This window comes from Stegodyphus dumicola, chromosome X1 (assembly GCF_044657685.1).
Source record: "Stegodyphus dumicola isolate Sdum_Otavi_A_Nest chromosome X1, ASM4465768v1".
Taxonomy (NCBI): domain Eukaryota; kingdom Metazoa; phylum Arthropoda; class Arachnida; order Araneae; family Eresidae; genus Stegodyphus; species Stegodyphus dumicola.
In genome coordinates, this window is record NC_140780.1 from 206,143,149 (window position 1) to 206,155,175 (window position 12,027).

Genomic DNA, 12,027 nt, shown 5'->3' on the forward strand with positions numbered 1-12,027 from the left:
ATGAGATAAATGCAGTTTCGTTGTCCGCCATATGACAGATAGTGTAAGTATCGAAATCTACTAATGTAAAACGAAAGTTCCGGAAGTTTATTAGAAATCTAACATTTGAACAATTTCGTTATGTTTAAGACCTTTTTTGTTAGTGGCTTTTTCGATAATCTTTGATAATGATGAAAAAAATATGCAAAACATTTTAATCTCACACACATTTCATAGCAACTAAATGTGCATTCGCATATTAAAATTACACGGTTATTAAAAAAAGTTAAAACACACAGTTATTTAAAAAAGACTGGAAAAGGTATTGCTTTCTAGACCAAGAAAATCATGGAAGCTAGAATTAGAGATGTAAAATATACATGAAAACAGGAGCGCAGACGTGTAAGCGAATCTTCGAATGTGAGCAACATTTCCTTTTTTATTTCCCTACTGCATCAGAGAAGGATATATATGTTCATGCTCCTCTCCCTCACATTCATAAATTGAATCAAATTTAGACGCGGAATCCTTCAAAACTGCTTGAAATCATAAAACAGATTCAGTATCGTTCGTGTCTTTCGAATGCAATCGAAGATTTTGATGGGTCTGTGTAGACAAAGGCACGTGATTGTTTCAGGAGTTCATCTCCTAAGAGTTGGTTTATAGCTATTCCGCGGCCACGTTCCTTTGTGCCTCTTTTGCTTCTTAACATTTTAAAATACTTGTTCCAGAGCAATTCCTCTGGAACCAATGGAATCAAATCGATGAACTACTACAGTGAAAAACTGCTCAGTTTTTTTTATTTCATAGCCTCTCTACTACTCTATTTTCATCCTATCTTTGTTCTCTCCTTCCGATCTCAAATGTTCTCACGAGGGATGTTTAGCTCCTCCCATTCTGAATACCGTCTTCTTTCTTTTTTAAACTTTACGAAGTCTTTCTATTTCCTAAAATGCTGGAATGTTCCGTTCTTTTGTTTTCCCTTTCAAAGAATTTGATACTTTAATTTCCTTTCAGGAAGTTGAAAAGCAGAGCTACTGCAGATCATGATTTAAATAATTGGAGAACATTTTCCATGTTATGCCAAAAATAAAAAAACCTCATTATTAAATATATTAATATATTAAAATGCAAGTTAGAAATTTTAGCAATAGATTCATAAATAAACATTTGTATTTTCCATGCTAATTTTATTTTTTACACTGCATTAGAGTAGTAAAATATACCCGGATATGGGAAAAATAGACGTGCAAGGGAAGTTTTTAATCAAATACTTCTTTTTTTCATTTTCATGATTTATCGCTATTTGCATATTGTAATTTACTTTCTGTTTAAGAAAATATAATGATGGAAAACTAATAAAATGGCAGAAATGAAAATATCTTTTTTTATCAATGTACTGTATCATGAAGTAAACCCCTTCCTAGTTTGAAGTAAGGCAACGCATAAAAACTCACAAAACGCACATGGATTCAGTGGATATGTATAGGATTATAATATGCGGAATGAGATATTGCTAATTAGGAGAGATTTCTTATTTAATGGCTATCGTTATTTCATTGAACATTTATTCCTTTTAATATTTTAATCAATGAACAGTCTTTTGTTTAATTCAATTTAGTATAAACTCAGCTAAGCTGTAATGTTCAGTATGAAGGTATTAAACTGAATGAGTTAAATTAATTGAGTTTCGTTTTGCGATTATCACGATAATGTCGGTGGAAAAAATAAGGAATTAGAAATTTGTAAAAACGCTTACTATCTTCGACATAGAATACTGATTACTTATCTGAAAAACTGACAATAAGCAAGCGAAGTATTACTGCTTTGATATACTTATACAGCATCAGGGGTAACAGATCTTGAAGAATATCGATTAAGCGGTATTTTGATATTTAAAGATTTGAGGCTAGATCAGAATATTATCAGTAGTAAAAATTAGCTTTTGATGCGAATTATTGCAATTACTATCATTAATTCTTTCAAGAAAAAGAATTCGTACTATTTGTTACTGGTTTACGTACTTTAGATTATTAATAGATCTTCAAACGCAAAACTAAACCGAATTTCTGTTGAAAAAAATTATAATTTACTAATTTTTCGGAAGTCAAATGATTCAATAAATATATTTGCGGCGTGTTTTGTTTAATATCAACAATGAGGGAAAAGATTATGACCATGATAACAAAGAACTGAGATACGCTTTTAAGGTTAACAACATTTAACAAGCAAAATATTAACTAAAAAATTCAGTTCACTCATAAAATGTTCAGTTACTTGTTAATCTGCTACATGCACCCTAAATATCTGGTACATGCGCGCTGCATATCTGATACAAGCGCACTGGAATGATATCCATTTTTTCTATAATTAAAATTAGCAAGACACATTGACATTTTACTACCAAATTTTCCTCTAAATGTCCTTTTTTCTGTTCTGGTCAAGTGGGCGTTCATATTATTCCATTTATTTTCCGTTATTCTTCTAATTTTTTTAATTTTATTTGTCTGTTGGATTATTATTTTTAAACGCGCATAAATTTCCTTAAAATTCAAAATATGTAACCGAGAGATTTAATCGTTTGTAACACTTTTCTACTCATATTCATTTTTTCTTTCACGATTCCCCAATTATTAAAGAGGAATTGTAGCATGATAATAAATTTTAAGCTTGCTGTGTAATTGATTTTCGGTAGGCGATGAAATTTACTGCGCTTTTATTATAATTCACTGCTTTTAGTTTTTATTAAATACTGTAACCTGTCAACAAAAAAATTACATTCCTTTTAAAGCAAAATACTAAAAATAATTTAAAAAAGTGTAAAACTATTATTGAAGTATAAAAAGTTTCAGTATACGATATACAGATGCATACGTAGTTATTTCACATTTTTAGAAAGATTTTAGTAATGTCTCCCAAAGTGCCGAAGAGTTTAAAGCAGTGGTTTCAGAATTCTGTGATTAGTACAAAAAAAATCGAACTTATTTTCTGATCGTTATGTTAACTTTTCATTTCAAAGCATATGAAGTTTGCTTTGTTGTAATTAAATTACTCAATCATTGTAATATGAAGTCACTATTGTCTTCTTGATTTAATTCTCGAATCCAATGACCTCTTGATTAAATTTGTAGTTTCAGTTACTTCTGGAAATTATATTCATATATTTTGGCATAATTAAAATAATGCCAAAATGTATGAAAGTGTTTTTTTGTTAAAGACACTTCATCTGAAAAATTTTATTAAAGCTTTTAAAATCTTTCAAAATGCAATTCAATCGAATTATTTATCATAGAAAGCAAGATAAAAATTTATTCATTCCATAAAAAGCACGTGCAGAGTATTTCTTCATATTAGTATAATTTCTTTATTATTTTTAATTAGAAAAAAATTAGATGCGAGAGAAGCATCTTTTAGTTATTTGTATATTAATGTTACAGAATTGCATGAAAACACGCAAATTTAATTTCCTCAATCGACAGAAACTTCTCAGCTATAATAATCCTTATTTTAAATTTAATGCATTTTGAAAGCATCTAAAAAGGTTTCACCTTAATCATTCTAGATTCTTACACATTTATGTTAGAAATATGTGCACCCAACTGAATTGGAAATAACACAAAACCCACGTTGTTAATCACTATAATAATCCTTATTTTAAATTTAATGCATTTTTAAAGCATCTAAAAAGGTTTCACCTTAATCATTCTAGATTCTTACACATTTCTGTTAGAAATATGTGCACCCAACTGAATTGGAAATAACACAAAACCCACGTTGTTAATCACTATAATAATCCTTATTTTAAATTTAATGCATTTTTAAAGCATCTAAAAAGGTTTCACCTTAATCATTCTAAATTCTTACACATTTCTGTTAGAAATATGTGCACCCAACTGAATTGGAAATAACACAAAACCCACGTTGTTAATCACTTGAACATTAATCATGTAGCACCCATTAGACAGGTTTTTTTTATCTGTTATTGAACAGCACGCAGTTTTCTAAAACTTTTAATATGAAACTATATCTGTGCAATAAATAAATTTTGTGCCAAAGAGTAAGTAATTAATATTACATTTCGCAAATACTAAATTTAAAAAAATTGCCTAATTGAATATTTTAATATAAATTTATATCATGAAAATAAATATTCTTCTATCACTTTTAAATAGAACCAGTTTTACGCGCATGCATATGACGCAAATATGTAATTCTCATTTGCATTATAGGTATGGACACAAGTGACAAGTACAGTTTTTTATGAACCTTGTACAAGATGAAATTACTATTTAATTTCTGATACTTTTCTACGAAATTAAACTTATTTCAGTTGTTTGGAAAAATAAAGGCACGAAAAAATTGCTAAAATTTTTCATAACACGAATCCCATTTCATAACACTTAACATTACCGATCATTGTTTGACTGTTTTGATATTTGCAAAACTAGTCTGCTTCTATGTAAACAAATTTGAACTTTTTTTCATGCATTTGCACCTAAGGAGGTTACGGCCCAGATAGTTACTCAGTATTTGAATAATTATTTTGGTGTAAATAAATTTTTAATGATTGATAACGATGGTTTTAAGGATTTTATGACGTGTACACGGTATGTTCTTCAATTCTTAGTGCAAAAGACTGAGACAGTTTTATTGCAGAAATATTTTATTAAAATGCTAAATGTGATAAATAAAATTACTCTAGCAATAAATACTTTCTTTTTTTTTGCTAGATACACATATTTGATTTCTAGTAGAAATTCACAAAACCCATACTTTTAACATCATGTTACTTCAACCACAGAAATTTGGCATTATTAACTTGAACAGACAAATTCATAGAGAATATCACTGACTTTAAATTACTGTTAGTTTGCGAGTAATTCGAGAAATATAATAATTTCTTTAAATATCATCAGATATCTTTAAATATCTGATGATACCATTCTTTAAATATCAGCTTTAGATGGACTTACCTCAATGATTTCAAATCTGTACGCTTTTTATGTAAAGTAAAACAACGAAAGTGTAATTTTACTTATTCGCTTGCATATAAATATGAAGAAAAGGGTTATGATTATAAAATTGAGTTATTTAAAGGCATTAAAGTTAAAGTAAACTGCATTTAAAACATATACCGTATTACTAATGTATTAAAAATCATAAAGTTAATACCTTTGATGAACCATTCAGAACAAGTTATGATATGTTTTTAATTAATTGCAACATGTGAGCAATGAAATAATGGTAGTGATATTTACGTGAAAGATAAAAGTTATAAGAATAAAGATAAGGAAACGTACGTAATTGTAAAAACTGCTTTTTTCAACATCAACAGTATAAGATATATCTTTAATGATTTAACACAAAAGAACGTCGATCTAAAATACATTTACATAACAATCTAAAATGAGCATAAGCTCTTAGAAAATATTTGTTCATGCCATAGTATCAATACATGGTGTACTCATGCAAAAATATCTAAAATATTAGAAGAGTTTCACAAGTGCTTAGGAAATGACTATGGTTTGAGTTAAATTCTCTTTAACATACATACTCAATGATTTTATTGCATAGCTAGGGCTAAGATGTATCTTATAAATAAGGTTACACCTCTTTCATCTAAGTGCAGTTAAGATCTCAAACTCTATGTTTTCTTATTTTTAATCTATATCGCAAACAATCTGTCTTAACAATTATTGTATTTCACTTGCATTCATAAAATCTTTGCCTAACTATGTAGTTCCTTAACTGGAATTTCATTTCCAGTAATTGAGAGCAGTTATCACGTCCTCAGCCAGTTAATCTATCAACGCTGGTTTGGCATGGAGAAACGGCTGGGTGATTTTTAAATGATATCTTCAGAGAAAAAGTTTTTTTTTCTTGAAATTTCTGCATTGTTTAATTTTGGAAATCAATCAATTACTCAGTGCTACGTTATCTTCTCCCAGAGTATCACTGATGTGCAAGTAGATGATCCAGTACATCATGTTGAATGATACAAAACACACTGGAAATAACAGTCGGGAATATTTGTCGATGTCACTCGGACTGACTCCACACATTTTATTGGTGTTTTTCCCAAACAGTGCTTCCAGCTCTGGAGGTACTGTGACTTGAGCTTCCGGAACCTTCTTCAGTCGAATATCCTGAAGCAGATAGAGAACACTACTAATTACTTTTTAATAAAAATTTCTTCTGTTACTGCTTTGTCAAAATGTTCAGAAACCCATCCGGATAATTAAACGGTCAGTAAGTGACTTTACAGGCAAATTCCACTCCAGTTAAATTATCCATTATATGAGAAGTGTAATTTAAAATGTAACGAAGAAAAATTCTGGAAGATAACGTTTTTTGTTTCAGTGCTTTGTAAGACCAGTAGTTTCCAGTCATAGATAAAAATGTGGCCTGGTGTTCGTTTTCTTTCTTCTAATAGTTTATTTACTCTAGAAGACTATCATGAAAAGTACATTTTTTTCTCAAATTGGATGAAAAATTTAATCAGTAATATTAAAAAAATCTTGTGTCATCGATTGGGAGGACGAGCAGATAGTTATTTCATGGCAAATACTAATTGAGTGACTTAAATCACTCAGATGAGAACTTTGCTTTCAACTTTCAGGATATTCATCAAAATCATTTCATCAGCTCATTTGAATAAATTTCCTTCCGACAATCTTTCCATGATTTCTGTTAACATCAGAATTCCTGAACGAAAAGTTGCCGTGCAAGCCGTCTGTCTGTAATTCAATCTTCTGGTTGGTGTTTAACAGTCCATCTACATCTTGATATGCAGAATAATGCAAAGAAGGAAAATATGGAAATCGCAAGCCAAAATACAAGACCTAAAACTTTTAAGATGTTTTGTTAAATTGTTGAAATGAAAGAAACGTCATATATCTGATTCTAATGTTTGAACCTCCATAAGAAGAATGCTTGTTGAATGTCACAGTTTTTGAATATAAATTACTTTTAGAAATTGTATGGAACTCAGATAAATTTAGGTACAAGAACTTATTGAATGGATCAATATGCAATGAACTGCTTAAAAGGAAAACCGTCGGGATCATCAATTATGAATGTTTTCAGAATTTTAAACTTGCGAAGAGTAATGTATTCAATTTCTCTCACGCGATGTATGTTTCTCAGAAGTTTGCTAATTGCTCTTCTAGTATTTTTAGCTCCTGAATAATATGGTTTTAATTAAGATGCAAACAGCTCATTGAAATTCGTTTTGGGGTAAAAAATCAAGAGAAATTCTTTTAACTTTAAACATACTTTGTTCCACAATATTGGAAATGTGCTGCCGTCAGATGTACTGTGGGCGAAAAATAACACCCACAATTTTCATTGAAATCAAGGAATATTATTCTTGCACATTTCTTTATGAAGATAATTTTCAGCTATTCAGCATAAGAGTTCGACATTCTATAGAAAAATGGATGAAGTGGCTTCATTAAAAAATACTTCAAATCCACTCAAGGTGTTTGCTTATAGCATTAATTTATTTCTGCCTTGCACATCATATTTTTCAAAAAGAAGAAAATTAAAGCAAAATGTGTTCCCTTCATTGTAAATCAATGTTTTCTTTCATTTAATGCGTAATTACGCAAATGACCCCCCTTCAAATCAATTTTTTCCTTCTAAAGACACTTAGTGTTGACATTTTCTACCTTTCGTATCATTCCTCACATTTTAGTTTTCGTTATGTGTAATTTCTTTGTTGGAGAAAAGTTGGAAACATACTTTAAAGGGGAAAAAAGACTTTTAAATTAAAGGCAGAAAAACTGAATTCAAAATGGAAACGGCTGGGGAAAAATTCTTTTTAGAAAAATTTAGCACTAAAAGGCGTGTCCTTTTCTCTTTTTCCATTAATTTTTTTTGTTTTTTGGGAAGAAGAAATGCCATTAATGTTCATTAAGGTACTTCTTTTTGTAACTATTGCCTGTACAAACAGTGTGATGTAAAGCAAAATGCTACGCAAGGAAAATTTGGTTCCAGAAATCGCTTTTGGTAGGGAATAGGAACTCTACAGAAGGGTTTCTAATATTTGACAATGCAGTGCTTGAAATGAACACAAAAAGACTACACAAATGCAGGGAAACATGAAACATTTCAATAACAAGATACAAAAACATGCTTTTTACATTCATATAATTATTAAACTCTTTAGATAACATCAACTAAAACGGCATGGAAAGTTTTAACGGAATGATACGTTTCATGTTAAAATGATAATGCATTCAAAAGGCATCTTTTATAAAAACTCTTAGTCAGTATAACCGATATTGCGAGTTAGTGGTAGAATTCCATTATTCTTTAATTATAATATTGGCAAAGCATAGGATGTTAAGTTTTATTCCCTTCCATACTTGTTAAGCCGTCAAGAGTTACAAAGTATGAAATGGAACAGAAACAGGCCCAAGTAAAATTTAAAATTAGGTAAAAAAAAGAAACCTCAGTTTGATACAGATTTTTGAATCGAATTCTATCGATTTAGAGTAAAACGTTTTATTGCTGCTGAAGAAGAGGGACCTATTTTTGATCGCTCCAGAAATTGATAGAGTTTTATTCAAAATCTTCACGAAACTAAGTTTTTTTTTGTGCCTAGTTTTAAAAGTTAAAAGGTATTTGCAATGATAAATAACGACTAGTAATTATAGCTTTAGAGTTGGGATTTCAACTAAACGGATAGCAGAATTCATGCATAATCTGTACATGGTAATATTACCTTTTACGTTTTTGTAAACTTATATTACTTAATTTGACGAATTAGCTTGCAAAAAATTTTGAATGTTCTCAACAACAGTATTTGTATTTTGAACTAGCAAACATATTTTATTTTCACATTATGAATCCACTAAAATTAAGTGCAGTAATTGTTCGTGACGTTTAATATAAGGAATCTGTGCACCTAGACTACTAGTAAAATACCTTTATTAATCTATTATTTAATGTAATTTTCACATCAAATTTCTAATTGAGGAGATCTTGACAATCCTTTTCCGTGTAGTCTTTTTAAGAAAGCGTACCTAATTAGCGAAATAACTTACTGATAATCAAGGAAAATTCTTTCACTTCACAGCTCTGAATTTGTTTCTGCACTGAAAACAGTACATCACCTTACACAGTTTGATAGGAATTTGCATACTTTTAGTAAATTTCACCAGCTTGCTCACTCAAGAGCGTCAGGCTATTGCGGCAATGATACCGAAGTTTATTGCGCTCATAAACTGAATTTCTTTCTTTATAACATAAATATAAAATACGTAAAACTTAATTAACTTTTAATCGTTTATTTTTAAATTTACGAATATGAAGATATTACTAAATATATAAATAAGTAATTAAATAAATAAAGGTCTTAAATACTTTAAAGCATATGAAAATATTTTACAACGCTTAAAAATGAAATTATCACAAATTTATAGTTTCTGTAGTCTTTTTACTTCATAAATACCTTAAATTAAAATTAGTTTGAACAGATTGAATAACATTACCTTCATTATAAGAAAATTACTTCATTAAAAAATAGTTTTGAAAAGTGGTGTAGATGTTCAGCCTTATCGCTTTAGAGGTTAAAAAAAGACACCTTGACAGACAGGAAATTAAGTTCTAAAGAAAGCTTTCAAAGCAAAAAAATTCTTTCATTTTCCTGACGGTTTTGAATGGAGTTTGAAGAAAACTGATGTAAATGGATTTATAAAATATGAATAATAATGAACGTTTTGCTTACAAAATAACTCCTTTCTCAGGAAATTTTCAACTAATTCTCATCTTATAGGTAAATAGATATCTGAAACAGCAGTATCGAATCGGGTGGCAAGGTTATATAATTTTCTTTATTACTTCTTATCTTGGATAGGCATAAATTGCGCTCACTGTATCTACAATATTATATTTACTATCCACATCATGTAAAGGGCGGCTGAAAATATTGCCCGAATTGCGCCTTATTTCTTTAAACTGGTAGTTGGATCCTTCTTTTCTCTTTCAAGAACTCATCTAGTTTGAAATCGGTGTACTTTACCAATGAAAGTTCGTTCCTCTATCAAAGAACCAATAAACCAAAATTCGAAACATACAGTCATAGAAAATGACTGCTTTTAGTTGGTTGAACTCATGTTGTATAGTAAAATGTAGTTCATTTAGTAATAGAGGCAGTAAGATTATCATTTACTGTGGAAATAAGTTTTACAAAGCTAGAAAATCTGAAAAAACGTTTTTAAGTGGTGTTGTTGCATAAGTGTGTGTGTGTCTGCGATTATGGCAAAGCCTCCAGGGCTATATGCCTAAGGGGAGGGATGCCTTCGTGGAGGACTTTCTAAGATGAACTGGCTCGTATACACGTTACACATGGGAAAAACCACGAAAACGCCCACGCAGCCAGCCCGTTCGCGGGATTCGAACCTCTGACCGAACTACCAGTGTTCAGCGTCTTTACCGCTTGGCCGCTGGTGGGCGTTGTTGCATAAGAAAATGTCTAAAAGAGTTATATATAGACAGTGAAACTAAAAAGCTGTTAGAAAGGGTATAGAGTTTGATATTCTTTGGTAACATAAACTGGCATTTAACTCCTAACAGATTTGAAGCCAATTATCGCTGCGTCTAAAGTTAACGACCAGTCTTGAGAATGTTTTAAAACAAACCTCTTTTTTTAAATCAGAGCTTTAACATAAAATGCACTTCTCGTGTTTACAAATCAACCACCACTTGTGGCGAGGTAACTTAAAGTAACAGTCATTTTCAAATTTAGAATCAAGTCTAGAAACCAAAAGCTACACAATTCATTTAACGCGAAGTTGGCTCAAACTTTTCACTGGCGTAACAATTTAAAATGACGCAGCTATAACGCAATTTTATGTGAGTTAGCAAAAACCTAGTAATGTGGCTTCGGCATGCAGAAACAAGCTCTGTCTTATAATCCAAAAAATATCACCTTAAATACTTTCAAATCTGATTTGCATTCTGGTACTGAAACGGAAACGAAAAAGCCTGTTCGAGAATTCGGAAGGATTTATATAGAGGTTGTGAGGGACATCTTTTGTGAAGTATTCCCAACATTATTGAGAGGATTTGCTGCCCACAGAAAATGGTCCCGAGAAATAATTTCAGAGAGAAGAATGGATTTTATATAGATATAACCGAGAAAGAGTCAGAAGAAATGTGATGTAAGATATAACCTTTCTCAAATGAAGAATTTACAGCTATTTTGCAGAAAGTAATATTTGTTGTAATTTTAACCAATTTTTCATCTTCTCATTTTGATAGCCTTTGAAACGATGGTAATAAAACTAATGTCGGCCTCAGTTTAAAAAAGTATCAGCGCACAAATACACTCATGTCCATAAATCAAGGATAATTTGGAGTCACGCGAAAATCGAACTCTAAAATAAATATATCACCTGTAAAATCACTACACACATCTTCAAGAATCATATGCAAATTTCAGGAAGTAACCAGATGACACAGATGGTACGTCACAATGACGAGAGTGTAAGAGAGTGATATATAAGGAATACAGGCAAAGAAGTAAAATTGTTTGCAGGCGCTTTATAAGCATTTCAGTGCAATAACCGAATAGTTATGACACAAAGGATGATGTTTTACGTGGTAGAATTATCGGCCGTCTGGAATGTGGGCGTACCCAACTGGAAGTATCAGACGAACTTGGAATTGCCCAGAGTATCATCTCCAGGCTTTGGCAACGATTCCAAGATGATGGTAATGTGAGTAGACGTTACAGCACAGGTCGCCCCAGAGTTACAACGCCGAATGAGGACCGTTACTGCCAAAAGAAACAGGCGGAGCACAGCCTCAGACCTGTCTCGTCAGCTCTCTTCAGCTACTGGTACGACAATTTCAAGGCAGACTGTGTACAGACGCTAAGGGCAGATTGGTCTATATGCTCGTAGACCTGTCAGATGCGTTCCACTTACTGCAACTCACTGTCGCCTGCGGTTAGCCTGGAGTAGAGAGCATGCATTATGGACACCGCAAAAGTGGGCTTGTGTGATGTTTTCCGACGAGTCCAGGTTTAGCTTGCAGTCT

The 12,027-nt window shown here is 31.2% G+C and overlaps 1 protein-coding gene across 3 annotated transcripts in view; it reads right to left on the reverse strand.

Moving 5' to 3' along the window:
- LOC118188938 (gamma-aminobutyric acid receptor subunit beta-like) overlaps positions 1-12,027 on the reverse strand; it is a 439,491-nt gene that overhangs the window by 23,849 nt on the left and 403,615 nt on the right. The window contains exon 8 of one of the 3 annotated variants that reach the window (XM_035359488.2): positions 4,631-6,125. The exons of the other annotated variants lie outside the window; for them this stretch is intronic. Coding sequence (XP_035215379.1) covers positions 5,895-6,125 — 231 coding nt within the window. The 3' untranslated portion in view covers positions 4,631-5,894. Of the gene's footprint in view, positions 1-4,630; positions 6,126-12,027 lie in introns of those variants that run through there. 3 annotated transcript variants of the gene reach the window in all.